The sequence below is a fragment of the Tachypleus tridentatus genome, chromosome 13 (genome assembly GCF_004210375.1).
Source record: "Tachypleus tridentatus isolate NWPU-2018 chromosome 13, ASM421037v1, whole genome shotgun sequence".
In the NCBI taxonomy this organism is placed as follows: Eukaryota; Metazoa; Arthropoda; class Merostomata; order Xiphosura; family Limulidae; genus Tachypleus; species Tachypleus tridentatus.
In genome coordinates, this window is record NC_134837.1 from 44,436,275 (window position 1) to 44,462,468 (window position 26,194).

The 26,194-nt window shown below is 33.6% G+C and overlaps 1 protein-coding gene across 4 annotated transcripts in view; it reads right to left on the minus strand.

Moving 5' to 3' along the window:
• Nucleotides 1-8,961: 8,961 nt before the first annotated feature.
• LOC143237956 (paired box protein Pax-6-like) overlaps nucleotides 8,962-26,194 on the minus strand; it is a 62,214-nt gene continuing 44,981 nt past the window's right edge. For 3 of the 4 annotated variants that reach the window (XM_076477735.1, XM_076477736.1, XM_076477732.1), the window contains 3 exons: nucleotides 22,645-22,923; nucleotides 22,146-22,327; nucleotides 8,962-9,762 (listed from right to left, as the gene is read on the minus strand). In XM_076477735.1, coding sequence (XP_076333850.1) covers nucleotides 9,499-9,762; nucleotides 22,146-22,327; nucleotides 22,645-22,923 — 725 coding nt within the window. In that variant the 3' untranslated portion in view covers nucleotides 8,962-9,498. The remainder of the gene's footprint in view (nucleotides 9,763-22,145; nucleotides 22,328-22,644; nucleotides 22,924-26,194) is intronic. The other variant, XM_076477734.1, reaches the window with a different exon arrangement.

Sequence of the window (26,194 nt, forward strand, 5' to 3'; positions counted from 1 at the left end):
ATGTATATTGTTTTGTAATAAAACTGACTTTAAGTGAAACATTATTGTTAATATAAAACGAAACACCTTATGTGGTCCTAGTAAAGAACTATACGATATGAAATAGAGAATTAACATTTCTAAATGATTCGTTGTGGAATACTAGCAATTGATTCATGTTGAATCAATGTGAACGTTCAGCATTGTTCATTTGATCGTTTGCCTTTTTACAAGAGTGGAATTAGAGAAACTATATAAATAACATCATGGAAATTGGAAACATGAACTATCGTTGAAACTGTTAAAAATGTTAAACCACTTCATGACTAAAAGGTAGAATAAGAGATCAAGAATCTTCATCTTAGAGCTAATTAAATAGAACTTAATGACACAAACGTTAAAAGTCGCCTTTCATGTTTGCTAAATTAATATCAAACTAATATGCTTTGCGTGCGAGAGTGAAGAAAAGTTTTGTAACTACGAAATCTTCAGTGGTTTTGTTCAAATGAATGTATTTTTATTATAACGAAATCTCTTCATTGGTAATCTCGTTAATGTGATATAATCTTTCATTACATAGGGACATTTTAAGTTATTAAAGAGATGAACACGGTTAACTATGGGTTCTAGCAAAATACTTAAGATCGTTCGATTAATTGACGACAAATACGATATGCTTATTCCTTTAGTAGCGAGAATACTTATTAATTATCTTCAAAGTTCATCTGAAGAATAGTTCAGTGTATATAAATCAACCTAAATCTGAACTATAATAAGTACTTTTCTTTCTTCAGTATAGTCTAATCTTGCTAAAATTACAGAATACGTAATTTGTTAAAGGGAGTTCAATAATATTTGTTTTCCTCACACATTTCATACAAGATATAATTAGAAAAAAAAATGAAGAAAATTTGCCAGTTATGCTCACTAGATGGCAATATAGTATTTTTGGCAATTTTGTGTTTGAGCTTGAAGCGTTTCTATTTCGTAAGACGAATAAGAGTAACAAACAAATACTATGCATGTCTTACTGCATCAGTTCATCAGTTTTCTTGCAATTGATTACAGGGATAATAATTTTACAGGACATTACGACATCTGCAAAGCTTTACGTCTACATCTTTATTTATAAGGGTATGATGAGCACCTTCATTAAGGCGGGCATTATTAATTTTACCTCTTGTTAGTTCAAGATAACAGTACAATTAATTTAAGCTGTGTAGTAGTTTCTTATATAATATAACATTACTTCGTAGATTAAGTTAAGTTATGTTAATAACTTTAATTGTCAACTACATATTTGTTGTTAATTTTTAAAATTTAACTTTATTTATCGTTTCTGGCACCGCTCTTTAAACTATCATGTTTGTGATAGGCACAAAGCTAAATTAATCGCTTTGGAAAAAGTACATAATATGTTTAGTAGTTTGTTATATTTTTATTATTTTGAATTTGGTTGTTTTAATTAGAGTTTTATATTTGCACTATATATTATTGAAGTTTGTTATTGATTTAGCTCGTTATTTGTTACTGGTCTTTCTCTTTATAATTTTTTTCTATACTATCTCTAAACTTACACTTACGGAGTCGTTTATTAGTTGTTAGACTTTATTAAGTAGTATTATATAAAGATTTTCGTATGTGTTGGTAGTCTGCTTTTCAAGAAACACGGAATAGATTATAGTAAATGAAGCAAGAATTGGTTTTTATTTTTTAAATAAGTTATACTGTATTGTTTAATGTTAGTTTTATTGTTTTTGTCATTTTTGTTATGTATTTTGACTTAATTTCTTTTGGCATTTAAAAATTATTTAACCTAAGCTAAATATTCTAAACTGATTGAAATTAATAAGCTATTGATGGGATTACTGAAGAAAAGTTGCTAACAGTGAGCGTTGTTATCCTTATAAACAAGACCGTTATGTCACGTTAGCTGTGTAAATTATTCAATTAATTTTAAGTTCTGATCTGTCTAAGTATTTGATTTGACTCGAACGTCAGTGATAAGTGTAGTTAGTCTGATGGTTGTGATTATGCCTGATTGGCCAACACAGTAATTTTCACTGTGACAACCTTCTGGGACCATATAGTATACTAAACTTCCCAAACTATCTACTGTTTGTGGACGTCGGGTTGCAGAACGACGTGTTTTGGCAAACCGAAAGCGCACAATTCCATAGAGTTACGAGATTAACTTTGTAGGTATACTGGCGAATGAATTTGCTGTTGTTCTTGTAAAATGTAGTTAATCCTGTGTACATTGCAAGTTAGTATTTAATTGACTACATAGTAAGTACTTGATTGCAGCAAGATCGAATAAGGGTAAACATTAATACATATGCTGTTGACTCGAAAAACGTGTCATATCCGTGCCAATAAAATGAATTATATTCAATGAATACAGAATTATTTGATGTTTCATTGAAGCTGCTACAAATGATGTAGTAAAATGCTTTGTTTTCAACACTAGTGGATTTTATTTGATAATACAGGTATGGGTTTTATAAGTACTTTAAAATTCAGAGAATTTTTTTATTTCGGAAAGCACTTAACGTTAAGCTCAGATGCAATGGTTGATATATGTGTTAATTACTATTTTACCTGCCCAATAAAAACAATACTTCTTTACATACCACACTTAGTAAAAAAGTACGAATTCGAATTGTGACTCTAAAATATATCAACTGGTATAACGTTAAATACTCCATTTTAATTGCACTGAAAATGTTTTCTCTTTCTCAGTTTAAAAAGGCAATGTATTATTGTACATTATTAGATTAATCAAGTTCTTTAAATGACCTCTTTCTGATGTTGATTTTTTTATTATTAAAATTTTAAGCACATGCAACATATTACAAATATTATAATTGATAGTAAAATGTAATCAAAAGCCATTAAAGTTAAGTAATATGTAGTAGTCATTTACATAATCGTTATAATTCTAATACATTCTAATCTTTAGAATTTTTATTATATATAATTTTATCTATATTATATTTAAAACTGCACTGTGTGAACACTAAATCATAACTGCCAAAAACTTTAAAATCAAATCATTAAAATTTTTATCCAAAAAATATTTGTTTTTTCTGATAAATTTTCCTTAATGTTAAAGACCTCAACAAACTACCGTTTTTTAATACCATTTTTTCAAATTTATATTTCCTTACACATTTTACAGCTACTATGATCGAAGTATTCTTCAGTGACTTTATGTTCTCAAGAAAACTACAAAGTAATCGTAAAATATTCTTATCTTTTACATACATACCACATTATGTTTAGCACATGGTAAAATAAAGTGAATCTTTTATTGACCGGTTCTAATTTAGACAGGATAATTTCTAGTGACAACTACGTTTTTCTTTTCGTTGTTTAGAACATCTTTATTGGTAAGATTTGTCTTTACAATATAATATAAAATTTATAGTCGTTTTAAAAGCAGGAGATTAAAGAACAAAAAGTAAAGCACTAAATAGGATCACGTGTTATACGTGACACAGCTTTATTTCTCTTATCTTTGAATTTCACAAAAGTATTTCAATTATGGTACAATTTCTAATTCTCACGTTCTTCGATCTTTCATTTTTTATCATTTGTGTTAGTGTTAAAAAATACAGACAATAACTGAGAAAAGGTTTCTGTGTATTACTACATGTATTTATTAGGTATCTTAATGACGATATAAATTATTTAAAACAACATTACAAAGTTTATATGTATTAAGAATATAAACTCTTTCCAAAAGATTTTCTAACCAGACAAAATTTTGTTATTACTTTTAGCAACAAATTACTCCTAACAGATGGGAATATTAGTTTCTTTTAAACATTATTTGCACGATTCTGATGCTGCAACTTGCTATGGAGACATCACTTTTTTCATACTCTGTTCATCTGTGCAGAGTAAGTTATATTTTTAGCGACAACAGTAAGTTGGACATTTAGTAAGATTCATCTGTCGTTTACTGTAAACGTTGTTTTTCTATTTAACCTTCTGAATTCTGGTTAATGATATATATTAATTCATTTTATCTCTTTTTTTTTCCTTCAATAGAACGTTTTATCTCCACCTCTGGTATCTTACATCTTTGTTCTTTCATTTTGGCATATTGTGAAACTCGATGAACACTTGTCCATCATTTATACTTGCCTGTTTGTGTTGTATACATTTTTCTTATAGAGAATATTTAATTATCTAAAATATATCTTTTAGGATTTTCGTAAATATCATTTCGACTTTTTTTCATACCTCATTCTCAATTGATTTTTTCTGAATTGTTTTGTAATCACAACTATAAATGCAGATTTACAAAAAAGTATATTGGTTAAACTTTGAACATTTCTAAAATTAGTGCACTTTGAAATTTCGATACTTTAGGACTCTGAAACTGTTTTCAAAAACTGATGTATTTTTGTTGATCTGACAAATTTATAATCAAACCAGTATCGTACATTGAAAAGCATGAATTTTCGAAGTCATTTCTTTTCCTTGTAAAAAAAAAGTTTTATTTAAATATGTAGGAAATTTACTAGTGTTCGTGCTATCTATATCTTCTCTGGTCTCACTGATCTCATAAATATTGCAATGAATAGTACATTCAATAGCTGTTCTAAATATAACATTTATTATGTAATATCTTAATTTATGTTTTCTAATATACAAAAAATCCTCCCTTCTCAAATCTATAATATAATTTTGTTGCTATACAACAGCTGTATCAATACGACTATTTTTGGTTCATTAATGATAAAGATTAGTTTGGTAGGATGTTGTAGAAGATTTTGCTGTGGTATTTGCCAAAACACTCTTCTATGCTAGCGCTATCTAGTAGCAGCTATACTGCTAAATATTACAATGATTTTAATTTATCGAAGTAAATGGGCAAGAGATTTAGCAACCACTGTAAAGAAATGATTTATTTCCAAAAGAAATGAAAAACTGATTACATTGTTTTATTATTGATGGTAATAAGGATTATTAAAATTTAATTTTTCAATCACTGAACATTGAAACAACACCATCCTACATGCAGCCGTTTTTATATTACCACAGATCTGGCATGGCTAAGCGTGTTAAGGCGTGCGACTCGTAATCCGAGGGTCGCGGGTTCGCGCCCGCGTCGCGCTAAACATGCTCGCCCTTCCAGCCGTGATGGTGTATAATGTGACGATCAATCCCACTATTCGTTGGTAAAAGAGTAGCCCAAGAGTTGGCGGTGGGTGGTGATGACCAGCTGCCTTCCCTCTAGTCTTACACTGCTAAATTAGGGACGGCTAGCACAGATAGCCCTCGAGTAGCTTTGTGCGAAATTCCAAAACAAACAAAAAATTACCACAGATAACCAAATTGTTTCGAAATTAAGTATAGTTTTTTCTGTAAGACTTGAAAAACACATCTCTTCCTGTATTCTTGCAATGTGGTCCGAGTCAAACTTATTCAATCAGTGATGTCGAGAAAACCCACTTGTAGAGAGATATATATGTAAAAACGGCTCGTTTGGGTTGAGAAAATATTTTACATAGAAGAGCGAACAACGTTTCGACCTTCTTCGGTCATCGTCAGTTTCAGAAAGAAAGAAAGAGGTAACTGACCGGAAGTTGACCACAACCCCTTTCAAACAAGAAAGTTGAAACGTTATTCGCTTCTCTACGTAAAATATTTTCTCAACCCAAACGAGCCGTTTTTGCATATAAACTTATTCAATGCTGTTTCGAAATAGCATAATTGTATATTCAGTTTAACCCTACGTACACTATCAGAGCTTTCCTGGAACAGAAAATTTAATTACTGACATCCTAGAATTGCGGGTAAAGAAACGTTCATTTCCCTCCATTCTTTGCTGAACTTTTATTATTTGCTTTATACTTTCATCTTATTAATGCGTAGGTTTACTTTACATTTGTATATATCACAAATAAATTCTCGTTTTTGAAAAATAAGACAAATTCGATGCCTCCTCAAGTTTGAGTCAGTACGGTATTCTGCGCTCGGATGAAGTCGGTTACATTCATACTCACTCTTCATAAATTCACAAATAAAGAATACTGCACATGCAATAATACTTCAATAACAGTAAATTTTTGAGGCTTTAAAGACAACGCAAGGGTTTGAATTTCTTTGTTTCATAGAAATAATTATAATAAATATGTTGATGGAAATAAAACATTCTGATGATCATTATATTTTGTGAATTATTTACATTTTACAAAAAATAGTAAGATACATCCATGTTTCTGAAATTTTTAATAGCAAATTTTGTTTACTATAATAACCGATTTTTTTTTTAAATCTGTAATAATAATTTGAAAATTTTTATAGCGGGAAAACTCAGAGAAATGATTTTTCATATAAATCACATTGCCAAATAACAATATATTTCACCACATTAAATATTTTAATGTGTTATAATTTAATTTACTTGCATAACCTTAGAGTATTATTGGCAATACTGCAAGCTAGAAAGAATATACAATTAATTTCAACAAGCTCCCACCCCTCAGCGGTAAGTCTGAAGATTTAAAACAATAAAATATGGTTTCTATACCCGTAGTGAGCATAGAACAGCTAGTCCATTGGTGCTTCACAATATACAAATAGGGGACTTACAAAATAGTTATTTATTTATCATTTTATTTTTTGAGTTTTAAATGTTACTGCTTTCAATTAGTAAAGATTGTGTTGATATATTCTATATCTCTGTGAGAACATTACCAACAATTATTGTTTAGAAAAATAGAATAATTCATAGTTTAGTTCGTAGTTTCTGTATCTTATGCATACTTACCAGCGTGAAATCATTCTCAAGAAAATTTTGTCTCATTTTCAATTTATTATCCCTCATAGCCTACAGAACTTTAAACTGATAGTGAATACCACTAATAAAATGGAAGACCTAAGAACCCATAATACTTTTAGATTTTCAGTCTAAGAATTCATTATACCTTTGTTATTCTCATAGCATCCTGCAGATTTTTAGATTAAGGATCCATTACACCAAAGGATATCTTCTGAGTAAAATCTTACAAAACCCTGCAGATATTCAGACTAATAACTCGTAACATCCTACAATTCGTCGAATAAGAATCTATAAGACTCTCTAGATAATCAATCTAAAAATCCACAGCACTTTATAGAGGATAATTTCAAAATTTCATAAAACTCTTTAGAATCTCAGAATGAAAATCCACAACTCCTCGTAGATCCTCAAACAAATAACCCATGAATACTACACGGCTTCCTTAAAAACACATAACACCCTGCAGGGGTTTTTACGACAGTGAACGAAATAATGAAAACAGCTTGCGCATCTATAAAGTTGAAACCACGTTTTCTTCTGTTTTCTGAGGTAATTAATGTTGAATACTTATGTTAGGTTGAAACACAGTTTCCATTGTAACGGGTGTATGAAATAAAACTGTTATTTTTTAATTGTTAGACTGACGTATATTTTAATATCTTTACATTTTAAATTTTTTGCAAACAACACGTAATTTGTAACAAGACTGTAAACATTTTATTAACTTCTGCTGACAAAAGTAAAATAAAAAATTATATTTTTTCACATAAAAAAGAATAGTTAAAATATATTACAGTTGCTTCCTTACTAACATTATATTTTTTAAACCTAATATTGTACTCAAGTAATTGAAAAATAGATTTTTAGTTTCTTCAAATAACACTCCAATATCTAAAGTAAGAAAATGTTTTTACTTTGGTGTGCTTTATGACTGTATAATTTCTAACTTTACCACCTTCCATTCTTGTAGTTATCATATGATTGAGTTCATTAATCAATTAATTTTGCACTGTTTACACGTGAACTATAGTCATTCTGAAACATAGTTAAAGAAATAGTGTTGGTAATTTTTATTTTGTTTACTTAGAGAAAATGTTTTATTTACACACGTTGGAAGTTTAAGAGCCAGAAAACTGTCTCATAAACTTCAGTTATACATAAATTCTTTTTTATCATTTCGTTTTGGTAGCATTTTCCGTATTAGGGTTATAACATGGTCTGATGGTTAGGAAACTTGACTCGCAGAATCGAAATCCGTCATCAAACATGATTGTATTTTCAATTATGGTGACGTTATTATATTACGATCAATCCCATTATTCGTTAGTAAATAGTACCCCAATAGTTCCCGGTGAGTGGTGTCGACCAGTTGCCTTCTTCCCAGTTTATTACTTCCAAATTAGAAAGGGCAAGATCAAATGACACTCGAGAACGTTTGCGCGAAATTGAATGAAACCAAAGAAACAAAATCTCTTCTAATTAACTCATCACTAGTTTCACTTCAGCCAAGGTGTGTAATATAGACAGTGTTATCGTTTATGTAAAATGTGTAAAGTATATAGGGAAAACAGTTCTATGGAGATAAATATACGTTAATTCCACTCAGACGTGTCAATCATATTTCAACAATATCTTGTTGGTCGTTATCACTGTATAAAATTACTTCACCTCAAAACTATATATAACTACCATAGTGTACCGTTTCTTCTGTAATCGTTGATTATCTTGTAGTCAACCTAATCTATTGTCAGTACCATTTAGCCTGCTTATAGCGATTTGTTTCGAAATTATTGTTATTAGTTGCCAAATTTGTATTTTATTAATAGTTATGGTGATAATTTTGCTTCACTATACGGATAAGAAGAGCACTTAATGTGTTTTCTTACATAATATGTTTCAATATGTGTTTGCGTAAATGAAAAAAACGCTATTTGTGATACGTGTGTTAGTTGTGTCAAATGGTTAGGTGCTTTTCGACGTAATAATAAACACGTGCGACACACAAGAAACTACAACTGTTAATCAACCCTTGACAAGACATATGATAACTTCTTTGATACATACTGCTAGACGATATCTAAGGCCATTCATGATCAATCACTAGCAAGTTCAAATACACAATGTATTACTCTGGTGACATTAACTGTAACATTAAAAATGGGAATAACCCAAAATCAATGTTGTTGTTTTGTTCACATTTGATTTATTCAACTGGATAGCTCCACAGCTGAAAACACGTCATCACCAGAAAATAATTCCATGAAAGCTCTTGAACATTCTTTTGCTTTTTGTAAAACTCTCAACACATTTAACTGATCCTGGTATATCGTAATGAATGCATATATAGCAAGTTTATATACATTCCTTTGCAGTTTGCTTTATAAAGACTTGCGCCAACAAAAATTTGTTGATAATTATTTTTAATGTTATTAATATATATATATATTTAATTTTCATCATAGCCAGACACTGATCTTTTTTTCTTCTAATTTTTTTAGAATTTCTTGACAGAGTTCATGCACTTTAACTTAGAAAAATATATGAAAATACCAAATAAAAACGGTAAGGCGTTTCTATGAACGTCCCATTTCACCTCACTTAACCTGCAATTTATTATATACTCTACGCCCCATACAAAATACACGAGATTGAGAGAGAGTGCGTGTTATGTATTGAGTAACGTGTTCTCTTGATGGTAATTATTGTGGAAATATGCACATTTATTCCACATCTGGCAACGAGGCTGTGAAAGGAATCGGATAAGAGGAGGATGAAGCTGGGGAAAAGGCTGAATTTCCACCACCCATCAAAGGCACATTATCACTGGGCTTAGGACCTTCAGTGGAAGGCAGTACTGGTTCTGGTGAGATTGAAGCGGATGTAGTGGGCTCCGGAGACGAGGCTTCGGTTTCGTTTAATGTCTTCATCGCGGCCATCCTTTGATGTCGTCTCCACTTTGCTCTTCTGTTAGAAAACCACACCTGCTACAAACACATAATATTTATATGTGGAATTTGGAAATAATGAAGAGTTATTAAGGAAAACCTAAAAAACCTAAGGACGTATTAGCACTAATCTCTTATACAAAAGAATAGACACTTGAGTTATCTAGGGGAGGAAACAGGTGAAAAAGACAAACTAATGTTCTGTCGTATATGTAATATGTCTCCATAAAAATAAACCACTTTATTATGTTCATCAATCATTTTTTGCCAATTTATTATTAAACGAATAGGCAGTTAAATATACGTAATAAAGTTTGGAAATGGCTTGACTGAGTAAAGAATAAATTTAATTACAAGTTTGAAATAGTAAAAGATACACAAAGTTTTGACAAGACTGTCATCAGTAGTGTGTCTGTTATAGCCCTTGTTTACTGCACAAGTTCAGTACAATTTACAATAAAAATAAATTAAGATTACATAAAGCTATTTGCTACACATTTTACAAAAATATTAAACAAACACCTACTATCATGTTTTTAACTAAGTTTAACTCATAAGGACTGAATTGAAACGAATAAAAAATGTGATCAGTTTCAAAGAATGGCCTCTTCTTCATCATGATGAAGATAGTGTCACTCTTCGAAAATGTTCGTATTTATGGGTTATTTTATGGTATTTTTTCTCTCTTCTTATACTGAACCACTGTCCTTTTACATTAAATTCTAAATCTGTTGTGCTTTTATAAACATTTAAAAATTACAAAAACGTGCAGTTATATCTAGAAACTGTTGTTGTTTGAAGTTAAGCACAAAGCTACACAATGGTCTATTGGTGGTCTACCCACTTTAAATATCCTAACAGTTGTTTAGATTGCCTATAGCTTCTTCTTTTCTTTTTTTTTGCATTTAGCAACAAAGATTGATTTCACTTTCTATTTGTTTTGAAACGTTTATTCTGTATTCAGCTGTATTCGTCACAATACTAAGGTCAACTGTAAGTTTACAAACGTATAACGCTAGAGTCCAAGATTTGATTTTCCGCGGTAGACATAACAGGCAACCTGTTGTGCAGTTTTGCACTAAAACAAAGAAACCGTCGTATAATCTGATTTCACATTAATTTGTTTACTTAATTAAATGCGGTTATTCTCTTACAATAGTTTTCGACAATAACACTCTCACTTAACATACTAATACGACTTACTATAACCATAGTAACGTTATGTTTTGATACGTAATAGTCTTAATAATAATACTGTGAGAGTTAGACGTAAATTTTACTGTTTTAATATTGAACTTAATACTTGGTCAGAATCCTTAACATAATTAATATGACTGGTTTGCATTGAATATTCCTGAACGTACAGAAAAGTTATTGACTATTCTAGAACGGTAGTGACTTAAGCCTAGAAATCTATAGAGTGCGAAACTTTGAATGCAAATTGGATGTCAGCAAACGTATCAGACTGTTTGTTTGTTTTTGAATTTCGCACAAAGCTACTCGAGGGCTATCTGTGTTAGCCGTCCCTAATTTAGTAGTGTAAGACTAGAGGGAAGGCAGCTAGTCATCACCACCCATCGCCAACTCTTGGGCTACTCTTTTACCAACGAATAGTGGGATTGAACGTTACGTTATAACACCTTCATGACTGAAAGGGCGAGCATGTTTGGCGCGACGGGGATGCGAACCCGCGACCCTCAACTTACGAGTCGCACGTCTTAACGCGCTTGGCCATGCCGAGCCATAACTTATCAGAATCGAACTTTTGAGATAAAATATGATGACAGACATGTACGGAAATTTAACTGTTTAGTCTAGAAATGTGGCTCCCAAACTGTGCGTGGAGGCGCTCTGCAGGGCCGCGGGATATTTCAAATTTTCAGGGAAACACAGCAATATCGACATCTGTCGGACTTAGCGCAAACTACTAGCTCAAAATAGTTCTCAGTTTTAACATTAGATCATACCACATTCTTTCTATGACGTCCTCGAATGCTTGGGATAAATTATTTTTTTTACTTGTACTTTCGGCTACGCCAGTAACTTCTCAAATTTTCTCGTTTCTTAGATTTTGTATATAAATACCTGTTGACTCTCCGAGTCCGTCAGTAATCGAAATAACTAATGGGTGTTGTGGTCAAGTGTCTGCGAGGTCTAGTGAAGTTCAGTGAATTATTTTGTTGAATTTTAGTTCTTGTGCATAAAAATGGAGAGATTTTTGAACTTCAGTAAGAAGTGTGGGAGTGATGAAAAGGATGACGAATCACAGACCAATGGCAAAGTTGTGAAGAAACGGAAATATCGGAAGTATGACGATAGTTATCTAGATTTCGGTTTTATTTCGGTAAATGCCAATCATGAAGAGTGACCGTAGTGTGTATTATATTTAAATTTTTGGCTTCAAAGTGTATTTTTCCGATAAATTAAAACGCCACTTAGGGACCAATCATTCTAACATGACTAGTAAATCCCGTGATTATTTTACCTTCCTGGTTAAGGTAAAATAACTGAAAGAACAAAAATGGTGTAAATTTTAAACAAGTATCAATACCAAGCAATGCTTTGCTAGCATCCTACAAGGTGGTGTATAGAGTCGCGAAACGTAAAAAGACTCACGCTATCACAGAATAACTGATTTTACAGGCTGCAGTGGATATGGTGAACCTGCGGGAAGATTGCTTTCAAAAGTGCCTTTATCCAACAATATTATCAGTTAGAAAATCCAACACATGGCCGAGGACCTCAACGATCAATTAATTGAAAAAACGAAAGGTAAGGAATTCGGGTCACAGCTAGATAAGGCGACTGATAGTAACAAGGATGTTAATTTGATCTGTTACACACGGTTCGTGGATGGCAACAAAACTGTGGAAGACCTTTTCTTTTGTAAAAGTATTACTATAGGCAGAAGAGGCTCAAGACTTGTTTGAGATTTTTGACATTTTTATGTGTGAAAACAAATTAGACTGGAATAAGTGCATTGGCGTCTGTACCTATGGTGGCTCTCTATGTCCGGCTGTTATGGTGGATTGCAGACAGTCATATGAAGCAAAACTCTTTGGTGCACTGCGGACCCACTACACAGACCACAGCGAAGCTCTTGTGTCAAAGCACCTGAGTCCTCCACTGAACTTAGTCTTGGAAATTGTGTTGAAAGTGATGAATTTTATAAAAACTCGGCCATAGAAGGTGAGGTTGTTAAAAAACTGTTTGAAAATATGGGATCTGAGTACACATCTTTGTTGTATTATTGTAGCTCGCGATGTCTCTTCCATGGGAAGGTACTGGCCCGTGTGTTCGAAGAAAAAGAACACGAATGTGCTAAAAATTCTTGGATATTGAGTTTTTGTCAAAATTAGCCTACCTATGCTATCTCTTTGAAAAACTAAATGCGTTGGATCTCTCTCTCTGCAGGGAAACAACACGCACATTATGAAACTAGCAGAGAAGGTTCCGGCCTTCAGAAAAAATTACTACTATGGAGAAGAAAAATGAATGGATATGGTGACAAAGACTGTTTCCCCCTATTGCATTAGTTTGTTACATCCAATGAAGTCGATTTGACACTCGAACTAAAATCCGTTTTTGAGGAGCATCTAAAAAGCTCAGTGACTGGTTTGACAATTACTTTTCAGAAGATATGGAGGAATTTGCACGGATTCAAGACCTATTCAAGGCTAAGGTCCCATTTGAATTTACCTCTGCAGAAGAAAAATATCTTATTGAGCTGTCTTGTCACTAGACTTTAAAAACAAAATTTAGCAGCGTGGAACTAATTGAGTTTTAGATATCAGTAAAAGATGAATATCCGCTGCTAAGTGGTAAAGCTCAGCGAATCATAATTTCATTTGTGACGTCATATTTTTGAGAAGCTGAATTTTTGGCGGTTGCTGTAATAAAAAGCAAGCACAGCGCAAAAGTGGAAGAGGAAATGAGAGTGGCGGTGCCCAACAGGTGCACACACCCTATTAGTAATTGATTGTGGTTATTAAAAATAAAATAAAAATATTGTTTTTAGTTTCAGTGTATTATTCTTTGAAACGGTTACTAAGTTGTTTGGACTTAACTGCTTAATAAACGGAACTGTTAGTGTTTTTTTTTTGTAGTCTAGGAGCGCCGTAAAAAAATTCTGAGATACTAAGGGTGCTGTGAACCGAGAAAGTTTGGGACATGCTAGTCTAGAAGTTTCTATAGTCCTCTGATAGTACATAAATATCGTTAAGTGTGATATGAAATTAGGCCCTCCGGATTTACAACGCTAAAATCAGGGGTTCGATTCCCCTCGGTGGGCTGAGCAGATAGCCCTTTGTGGCTTTGCTATAAGAAAAATACAAATACGATATGAAATTAGTATCACCAGCAGAAGCCTAAATTACTGGCGAAAATTATCACGATTGAGGTTTTAGAAAACATGAACCTGCGTGTGATGGTTAAAAAAACTGAAATTGTATTTGACGGGGAGATTGAACTTTTTAAGGTATATTGTATTAATAAATTCTGGTTTCTGATCAGACCAGTTAATTTTTAGTATTTTTGTGATTGTGTCAGTGCTGCTTCATAATTGTATAAATATTGTTAGCTTAATAATTGTGTGAATATTGTAACTGTAAAATTATTTTTACTGTGATTTAATAAATTTATGAATGATTATTATGGTACATTGGGTCTGTATTTTTGACGGTTTCATGATCCATCATTTTTACAGTAATAGAAATTGGGGGCTCGTCAGGGATCTGAAATTAATATAAATAATCATTTTTTACTAATAAATGGTAAATTAAAGTGAACTGGATTTTTAATTCCGGTTTTAAAGTGAAACTAGTAGGCAGCCAATATGACGTGTGAAGTAGATATTTTTTTACAAATCGCACCCTAAAGAAGTTTGACAGTTTAAAAACAACTGATTTAATGTTATTGGCTGAGAACTACTAGTTACCTTTAAAGATTTCGATGATAAAGCAGAAAATTAGGAGTTTAGTAATTAAATGTTTAGTTAAAAAAGAGACGCTTGATCTCTCTGTCGGTGTTTGGGTATGATTTGTTCATACCCTGGAGGGTCAGGTTCTCTTTAACCTCTTCCTCCTTTGATGAAGATGCTTGTTTGTTTGTTTTGAATTTCGCGCAAAGCTACTCGAGAGCCATCTGCGCTAAGTGTACCTAATTTAGCAGTGTAAGATTACAGGGAAGGCAGCTAGTCATCATCACCCACCGCCAACTCTTGGGCTACTCTTTTACCAACAAATAGCGGATTGATTGTCACATTATAACGTCCCAAAGGCTGAAAAGGCGAGCTTGTTTGTATGACGGGGATTCGAACCCGCGACCCTCAGATTACGCGTGGAGTGCCTTAACCACCTGGTCATGCCGAGCTGGTGTAAATGCACCAGAATTAGTAGACGAAGGCATGACATATGCAATCAAATTAAAGGAATTAGAACTCAAACATCAGCCTAAGTGAGCTAGAATTGTAAAGAGAATTAGAACTGAAGCAGAAAGAATCAGAAATTAACATTAAATTTAAGGAATTGGTTTGTTTGTTTGTTTTGTAACTAAGCACAAATCTACACATTGGGTTATCTGTGCTCTGCTCAGCATGGTTATCGAAATCTGGTTTTTAACGGTGTGAGTCAGAAGACATTTCGCTGTGTCACTTGGAAGCTAAAGAAATTGTAATTAGTTAGTACGTTAAACTCAACTACACAGGTGCTATTTTTTGATGCAGCCACAAAAATGTAAAACTAATGCCAAATTTAAGGAAAAAGAAGTCAATAAATACTTCTTACATTTTTAAAAAGTTGGTGCTAGTCTGAAATAGTAAAAAGATATTAGGATTTTTCTATTACAGAGTGTACTGGTTGGTAAAACCACGAAAATATTTTCGTCACTTTCACTATAACAAAGTACTAACTATGACACTGTTAAACAGGCAATTTTGAAAGTTTGTGAATTTGTGCTATAAGCTTATAGACATAAGTTTTGGAAATCCAAAAAAACGGAAAGATCACACTCATGTGGAATTTGGTAGCGAGAAAGAACAACTGTTTGACAAATGGCTATTATCTAAGAAAATAGACACAAATTTTGACCAGCTAAAGCAGCTTATTTTGATAGGATAATTTCGACAGTGTATCCATCCGGAAATAAGAACGCATTTGGAAAAGCACAGTTCGAAAACTTAAGCCAAGCAGCGACAGTGGCGGGTGATTATGATCTTACACATGAACTCAGTTCAGGAAAAGGTACTAAAAATTATAACAGTTTTACAAGTAGGATTTGACTGAGCCACCAGTTTTCCTATCAGAGGACCTAATCCAAATCCTAAACAAAGCCAGACTCGAAGAATGCCGATAAGTCTTCCAAAAGAACCATAACTGGAAGGCATTCAACTCGTAATCCGAGGATCGTGGGTTTGAATCCCCGTCACACCAAACATGATCGCCCTTTCAGGCGTGTGAGCGTTATACTGTGACGATCAATCCCACTATTCGTTCGTAAAAAAGTAGCCCAAGAGTTGGCGATGGATGGTGATGACTAGATGTCTTTCCTCTCTGGTCTTACACTGCTAAATTAGGGATGGCTAGCACAGATAGCCCTAGTTTAGCTTTGCGCGAAATTCAAAATAAAACAAACTAAATTTATTGCGAGAAAAAGTGTGTTGGATTCTTTAGAGAAACAAAGAAAAGAAAGTGGGCCTTACCATGGTGAAAGGCTTTGTTAAACTCTTAAATGTTAAAATTCCGGTTAAAGTGAGAACATAGAGCTTGAATTTATCAAGGAATACAAGTTCTTTATCTCAGAGGGACTTTTGTCACTGGTAGGTGATGTTGCCAACTTACAACCCACTAAACGTTTGAGAGATACCAGAGTCTTCCAGTCTTTGTTATAAGGAGGCATTCTGTTACTGAATGAGAAGTCTTCAGCTGGAGCCAGCGTGTTTATTCAGGGTGTAGAGTTAGGCTTTATTCCCTACCATTTTGTCAATTTGAACTCAGGCATTTTTTTCTGGACTTGTAACGGTAGGAGTCCGAACTACTTTTCCAGTAGAGGGCGTTTAATTGTTGCTAGGCAATGACTTAGCTAGTGACAAAGTCGTCATAAACCTGATTCTGTCCTTGGAGCTCTGTAAAGAGGATGATTTTGAGGTTGAGGAACTTCTGGATGTTTATTCTGTGTGGGAAATTATCAGAGCTATGAGTAAAAAGTTCTCAGCTGAAGAGCCTTTTCACGAGAACCTATTGTCCAGAGAGTTTTAAATAAAGGTCTAGGAGAACCTTATTCAGTAAGCTCAATGAAGATGAATTCACTTCTCTCATCTGATATGGATTCTACATCTGATATGGATTCTGAAGTGGGACCACTGAGCCAAACTAAGCTTATTCTGAGCAGAAAAAGGTCCCTGTAGTGAGTAAATAATGTTGGTGTGGTGTTATTATAACCAACATTTGGCAAAACCTAGTAATAAAATATGACATTCCAGTTAATATCAAATTTATTCATAAACCAGACACCAAATTAAGGTCTATGCTACGTAAAAACTATACTGACAAACACCACACCAACATTATTTATAAAATGCAATGTGATAACTGTCACGACTTCTATATTGGAAAAACAAGTAGAAAAATGCAAATCAGATCCAAAAAACACATAAAGTCACCTTCACACGTTTTCGAACACTGCAAATCAAATAAACACAACATAACCATAAAAAACATCCAAATACTAAATAAAGAAACAAATATAAACAAATGCAAAATTAAAGAAGCCTTGCTTATACAACAACTCAAGCCCAAAATAAATCAATACAAAGAAACACCTTTATACCTATATTAATAAATATATCCAACATTTAAGCACGCCCTCTACATTTCTACACTCAATTACACAACTCTCTCAAACATGTGGTCAGCTATCGGTTAGTAACCTCTTTCTTTCTTTGTGAACCTGACGATGACCGAAGAAGGTCGAAACGTTGTTCGCTTCTCTACATAAAAAAATTTCTCAATCTTTTACAGCCGTTTTTACATATATGAAGTTGCCGTATGTTATTATCTTAAAAGAGGAGTATTAATGTGAAAGAGGAGACCACCTAATAAACTAAGTGGGGATAAATGGAACAGTACATATCAGATAGTTCTAACAAAGCAGTATTGGAAAGGAGTTATGAGCTTAGTTTATAATATGCCCATGTCTAGACACCTGGAAGTACATAAAATCTTCAAGAAATATTTAAATAATTTTAACTGACCAGTAGGGGTAACAAATCAAGTCCTCCCAGTGGAATAGTACTAAGTCTTTTAACTTACAATGCCAAAATCAAGAGTTTATTTCCCCTTGCTGAACAGAGAAGACAGCCCAATGTGGCTTTGCTATCACAAAATCAAACACACAAAACACACAACAAATTAAAAAATACCCGACACTTCACTGCAGCCCATACCAGCATTTAAAGAACCATTCAACAGGGTTATTGTGGACTTTGTAGGTCCACTTCAGAAAACCAAATTACAGAATTAGTACTTACTAAAAATAATGTGTACATCTCGTTGATTTCATGAAGCAATACCCTTAAGAAATATTAAAGCCACTACTATTATTAAGACTTTGATAAAATTTCTTACCCTTTGTAGGTCTTTTAAAGTCAACCCAGTCTGACTGAGGAGCAAATTTAATTTCGAGATTATTTCAACATGTTATGCGTCACTTAGAGATTAAGCACTATAAATCTAGTGCTTATACTTTAGAATCCCAAAGAGCTCTCTAACGCTTCCACTATAATGAAAAGTACAATTCAGACATGTTGTTTGGAATTTAGGAAAGACTGGGATGAAGAGATCCATTTACTTTTGTGTACTGCCTGATAAGCTGTTCAGGAGTCACTTGATTTCAGTTATTTTAAGCTTTTATTTGGTCATCCAGTGCGCGGCCACTGATACCGCTCAAAAAGAAATGGCTTTGTGCAAGTTACAGACATGAATCTGCATAATTATGTGTCAGGGTGTTACAGAAAGTTCTGTCCAAATATTTCAACATTGGCACAACCTCTGACCAACTTGTTCAGGAAAACAAATTTTATTTGGAGTAACGCATGCTTTTGAAAGTATTAAAGTCATTCTAATGAATTTTTCAACCAGTTCCCAGAGCATCAGATTTTTCAATGCAGTTCAAACTTGCTGTATGTGTTAGTGATGTTGGCATCGGTGCTGTTCTGTTACAGAGGATGAAGATCACATTGACATCCGGTTTGTTATTTTTCAAAGAAATTTGACAAACGCCAGAAGAATTATTTTGCTATTGAAAAAAAATGTCTCGCTCTGTTAGTAGACTACAACATTTTTATGTCTATGTCAACACCATCAGTTGCTCTAATATTGTTTTCGCCTACCACAATCCTTTTACATACATTCACAAAATGAAAAATAAGACTCAACACTTTACAAGAGTATAATTTAGAAATTAAACAGGTTAAGGGCATGGATAATATTAACGCTGACGTATTGTCAAGGGATAGTTGAAATGTAACTACCACAAGGTTTATTGCTTGGAGAGGTTTATAAATAGATCTTTGTAAAATTTCCAAGTGTAACAGAAAGCTTTTATTATATTCAAACATTCCCCTTTTAAAGGGGAAGGTGTTATGTAGTGGTTTTAATAATAAATAGTAATACTTTAATGGTTAAACGTAAATCTTACTATTTTTAATAATGAACTTAGTACCTGATCAGAATTTAAAAGCAAAATAAACCTGATCGGAAGTCTTGTCTCTCGGTATGAAAGTGGTAAGTCTTAGGATTAACAGCACTAAAATAAGGGGTTCAATTCTCCTCGGTAGACACAACGGATAGATCGATGTATCTTTGTTATAAAGAGAAAACTCACACTCAAAGAATCCTTAACTTATTTAAGATGCCTGATTCTCATTGAATGTTCTTGAACCATAGGCAAGTTAGTGAGTATTCTGGAAGGCTCGTAGCTTAGGCCTAGAAATCTACAAAGTGCCAAAACTTTCTGGAATGCTGATTGGAAGATAGATAACTTACTAAAAATCAACTTGTTAAGGCATAGTGTATCAAGAAATTATTGGGGCCTGACATAGCCAGGTGGTTAAGGCACTCGACTCGTAATCTGATGGTTGTGGGTTCAAATTCCCTTCGCACCAAAAATGCTCGCCAGTTCAGCCGTGGGGGTGTTATATTATAATGCAGCGATTTATCCCACTATTCGTTGTTAAAAGAGTAGCCCAAGAGTTGGCGGTGATGACTAACTGCCTTCCCTCTAGTCTTACACTGATAGATTAGGAACGGTTACCGCAGATAGACCTTGCAAAATTCAAAAACAAACAAAGAAGAAATTCTTGATTTTGTGATTTAGTAATTTTGTGATTGTGCCAATATTTTTTCATAATTATGTAAATACTGTTAGATTATTAATTGCGTAAATATATTCTACGTAAAATTATTATTATTGTGATTTAATAAATCTGTAAGTAATTATTATTGTAAATTTGCTCTGTATTGTTTTTTATTTCATAATCGCGATTTTTTACCGTAACAGTCATACAAATATACAAAGTTACCTGTGGAAGAAACAAAACTAAAATATCTAGACTTCAGCAATATACTGACGTAACAACTTTCTTTCAGTATTGGGCCCGGCATGGCCAAGCGCGTTAGGCGTGCGACTCGTAATCCGCGGGTTCGCGCCCGCGTCGCGCTAAACATGCTCGCCCTCCCAGCCGTGGGGGCGTATAATGTGACAGTCAATCCCACTATTCGTTGGTAAAAGAGTAGCCGTGGGTGGTGATGACTAGCTGCCTTCCCTCTAGTCTTACACTGCTAAATTAGGGACGGCTAGCACAGATAGCCCTCGAGTAGCTTTGTGCAAAATTCCAAAACAAACAAAAATCTTTCAGTATTGAATGCTGTTCTAATAAAAGGGTGCATTTCTCTGCTGTATGAAACTTGTTTTGATACAATAAATTTATTTGGTAGTTTATATCGAAGTGCAGGTAATTTTTCTAGAGTGTTAAGTTATAAGTGTCTGTACTTCTGTAGTATCATAAGACACTTCACCTTCATATCTTCTCAATATCTGAACATCGTCTTATGATAAGAATGACCAGTAACTAAACTGAATCACAAAACCTTTTATTTACTATTTGAACTTTAATGTTATTTCATTACTTCCCTCTCATAAACAAGGTTCATCTTAAAAAGCGGCTTGTCTGTGGACTTACAACGCGAGAAACTAGGTTTTGATACCGTGGTAAGAAGAACACAGATACAACCAATTGTGTATCTTTGTGCTAAATTTCAAACAAACAAACGGACACAAATGCTGGATGTCTATCGAAAATGAAAATTATATTTATTTATATATATTCTCTTTTGTCTAACAAGAAAAAAATACGAGCAGTCTTTTCAATTGAGTTAAAGCACAATGGTTACTACTAGTACACAGCACTTTAATTATTTTCCTAGAACAGGATTTTCAAACTTTGCCAACTGGAGGACGTCTTCCAACTTTACTTTATGGCGAACCACATCTCATTAAAAATAGTTTTTATCATGTGTAACTGGTGTATCATATACGTATTTTATTACCTTTACAGCTTGATTTTAGTTTTAAGATAAGAACAACGAAAAGAGATTTAGATATATAAGTTGTTGTTTTTTATCTTACGACGTATTTTAATGTGAAGGGTGATACTGCTTTGTCGAAACAATCTTGCAAATGTCTGGGTCAATGTCTGACAGTTTCAAATATAGATCCGGCTCTACTTTTATCTTATTTCTATACTCCAATCTGATATGCGCCAATCCAATTGGAAATCAGCTGTCTAGTTTTTGTTTTTTGCGATCGATGGGCAACGGTGCCAGGCGCACAAAGATTTTACATAATTCAATGTTTGTTAATTATGATTATTAATTTGGGATTTTTATATATATTACTATATTAGTCTTATAATGCGTTAGCACGTTATTTCATTTGTTACTCTTTCAATGAGTGCTAAGTTCGTAAATTTGATGTATTACAGCGGACCCCTTTAAGTACTATCGCGGATCATCAGGCGGTCGCGAACCACAATTTTGGAATCTCTGTTTCAGACCATTATTCTCGTATATACTCTTAAGCAAATAAAACAAAATTCTAGGTTTCTCGATAAATGGTATTTAATAAATTACATTAACAGAACCACTTGGAGATCGAAACAAGTCCAACAATGTGAATTGAAGCGAGTGACCTCACCATCTAAGATTAACACGCTATTTTTTTTAGTAAAGTGCGTTTCTCAAAAATTAACCTATTCAGCCACCATATGCAAACAAATCCCATCTACCAGTACTCTACTGGCAAGCTAATAAGTCATTGTAATCAATTGTGACTTCAATCATTATTTTAAATTTAAAACTTAAACTTACCTGGACCCTAGCTTCAGATAGATTAGTCTTGCCTGCAAGATGTTCTCTAGTGCTAACGCATGGATAGTGAGTTTTCTCGAATTCTGCTTCTAATTGCTCTAGTTGTTCAGAACTAAAAGTAGTCCTGTTTCTACGGAAACCTAGTCGATCTCTCAGCTCAACAGGTGATACGTTATTCGTTTCTGTTTATAGTTAAGAAGACATAGTAAATAGTAGTTTGTAGTTGATCGGTGAAAAAGAAAGATATTATCATAATAGTGGTGGAATTTTATATTTAAAAAAATATTTTTAAAGTCTGACTTATGCAAAAACTGTAAAGCTATAAATGTTGAATAACTTTTAAATCCACTAAAAATAGTCACCTATTTTACAAAACCAAGGAAAAAAAAACTTTTTATTAATTTCTCGAAAATAAAAAAAAAAAAAAAAGACATCGTATTATCTTAATATACTGAGCAGCACTTTAGTTTGTACAAAAGAAGCATAAATTACACTTCACCTGATGGCAACTGATTATTAGCCAGATGAAGATAGGTTGCGGTGACGGGCTCCACCTTTATTGGTAAGGAAGTACAACGGTAACTTCCAGACCAAACCGGAGAAGAGGAAGTAGCCGCTGTTACCGCTGCAGCGCCCCAGGGATAAATCGTAGCGTAAGGGTGATAGAGTCCATACCCTGCAGCTCTAGCAAACTCAGTGGTAGCTCGTTCAATTGCTCTGTTTCTTAGAATTCGATTAATGGAACTGACGCTTGGTGCCGTGTTATTGACGCAAACACCTAGGAATTAGACATATAAGAAGCTACTGCTTGTTCTAATACACAATATGAACATAATATATTTGTTAATTATAATGCACCGTTGTCTTACTATAAAATATTGTGTAATTTAGCCACTGGCTGCTGCAACAGTTTATTACAATAAAATAAAAGTATTGATCCCGAACACAATAGTTCATCAAGTCAGAGAAGAGAATCGTATAATAAACCGGAAAAAATACTAAAGTAATAGAATGTGAAAGGCAATAATGGAAGGAGCCCTCTATCCACCAAACTCAAGAAACTGTCATAAAGAAAATCTAAGTTCGAACACCAGACATTGATAACACAGAAAATTGTCTTTCTCAATTTTCTCCTGTATACGGCAACAGGTTATTACTCAAAATATAGTGTTAAAACTAGTTCATAATTAATATTTAGCTATATTAAAAAATATTTACTAATTAGTTATTGCACTGAAGTAGCCGTATAAGTTACTAACCATATATATATATATATACACCTTTAAGTTTGTTGTATGTTTTTGAATTTCGATCAAAGGTTATTTAGCAGTGTAAGAATAGATGGAAGGCAACTAGTGATCACCACTCACCGCCAATTCTTGGGCTACTCTTATACCAACGAATTGACTGTAACTTTATAGCGTCCACATGAGGGTGAGCATGTTTGGTGGAATGGGGATTCGAATCCATAACCCTTAGACGAGCACCCTAACCACCCAGCCATGGCTGTCCTATAATAAGTTTAAGTGCAAGATTTCATAAGTTGTTTATTTGTGAACGCAATGGTTTGTCTGGAATTAAGCACAAAGTTACACAATGGGCTATCTGTGGTTTGACCACCACGGGTATCGAAACCCGAGTCCGCAGACATGCTACTAAACGCATTGGAAGCCTCTGTGAGAAATAGACCTTAAATTTTCGAAGTACCTCAAAGTTAATTAGAAGTATGTAAAATTTATAAAGTAGCTTTTGTTGAATTATACGTGAATGATTTGCTACAGTTGCGTGTGCAAAATAATAAACGAGAGAAACTGATTATCAAAACAAGCCTAACTAATAGCTTCTAAAGTAACTAATAGCTCTAAGGTATAATTGGCATTATTTTTCAGAGTGGTATCAAGATAAAACACGGAAACGATATTCCACTTTGTGATATAAATTAAACCGACAACAATATGCTACTGAACAAACTGATCTTCCGTGAAAAGTTACTTTTGTCGGATAGTTCCATCCATTCCCATACTCTATCTACCTGTTTTAACAGAACTTTGTTCAGATAACGTGCTATCGCAGTATAATTACCATCAACACAAGCATACCCAGACCGCTACTCTGGTGATACCTGTGACACCTGACACAATCTACAAACATACCTAGACTGCTGTTCTGGTGACACCTAACACAATCCATAAATATAACTAGACTGCTGTGCTGGTGACACCTAACACAGTTAACAATTACACCTAGACCGCTGCTTTGATGACATCTGACACAATCCACGTATATACCCAGACACCAGCGGCACAATAATGCAAAATGACTGGATAACCTGAATAGATGATTTGGATCCAGCAAATTATCGCCTGACGCAATGTGCACAAAGAACAGATGACTGAGATGAATATGAGATACAGTAATCTGTTGTATCTTTTTGTTTTTAGGTATTAATCATGGGGCTGATTACAATTTGTCTCAGAAACCATAAAAATAGCCTCATACTACAGCAGTTTAATAATTAATGAAAAACTTATGTTCAGTTCTCCCCATGCGTGGACATTTAAAAACAGATATTAAAATTATCCTTTAAAGATACAAGCGACTAAAATTCAAAATATGTTAGTTCTTATTGGTTGCCAATGAAATTGTAATCTTGAAACGTAATCTGTATCAGTTAATTACCTACCATATCACCAGGTTACATAAATGTCATTAAAAGACTTGGCGCCAAAAAAACTTCAGAATTATTTCCATCATTTTTTTTTAGATTATCAGACGTCATTATCTAAGCAACCATCTCTTACTGATTGCTACATATTATTACTTACAAGTTTCCAAAAGTTACTTAAACTTTATTGCGTTCTACATTAGTGTGTTGCGTATAATGTATGTGTACGTACACTAATTTAAAAAAAAAAAAATTAGTACCGCTCATTAGAAAATTTGTGAGCTGGAAAACAGCTGTGGGTTCTAGCAGAAGATAGTCCAACTAGCACTAATGTCAGGTTCTTATCAGGCACCTGTTGTCATGCTGGTCAATAGAGCTACGTAATAGGATTAGGTTATGTTGGCAAGTAATTCAAGTGTAAATCTTAGCGAAGTTCATCTCTACATATCATACCCTGAGGAAGGTTTGAATGTGTAGACTGTTGCATTATCTGTAAGACGTGTTAATCTCCGTCATCTTGATAGATGGGACTCTGAGTTAGACAGGTTTTTCTATGTAACTAACTATAAGAAATAACCATAGACTGGTGCGTAGTTTTTTCGCTAACTGGGCGGAAACTTTCCCCCGACGAGAGTGTCCAAATGTGCGTGTGCAGCCCAAAATTGAGCTTAACTGTGTGTTAAAAGGGCACAAATTAGTGATACTCAACCGTTTAGGAAAGGAAGTTGAGGCACGAGAAGCAGCAATACACAAGAGTACCTGTCGTGAACATGTAGCTTAGTTTAAGGGACCAACATTTAATTTCATTTTAAAATAATCGAGTTTTTTTTATTGCACGCGCATGTCGTGATTGATGCAATTACAATTACTTCTTGTCCAAGAAAAGTAGAACGATTTTAGACAAGGTCCATGTATTACAAAGATTAATTTTAAATGTTTAAAATTACAACCCTGCGTATTTATATAATTTGTATATTGTGTCATGCGTTTTACTCGTGCAGAACAAACGTGCTTGTGAAACCGTAAATATAATATGACAACCAAAATAAATTCTTTGAAAAGTTCAAGGGCAGGTAAACCATTCGGGGTTTCTATGCTAATAAACCAAGAAATAAATTTTATATACGTTCCCTTATTTACAATAATTATATGACTTGTCTGCGTTCCAGTTGCTCGACCGGAAGTTCCTTGATAACCAGTCAAGCATTACGTAGTTTTTACACCAACCACGTGTTTTGCAAGAGTTTGTTTTTCGCTAGATAATAGCCTCGAAGTTTATATCCCAGTATGTAACAAAGAAAATTGAAAGTCGTCTTGACATTCTACAGGGCGTGGTTCAAAACTTTTGAAAGGGTCGTTGTGTTCATAAGTAACACAGTGTTTA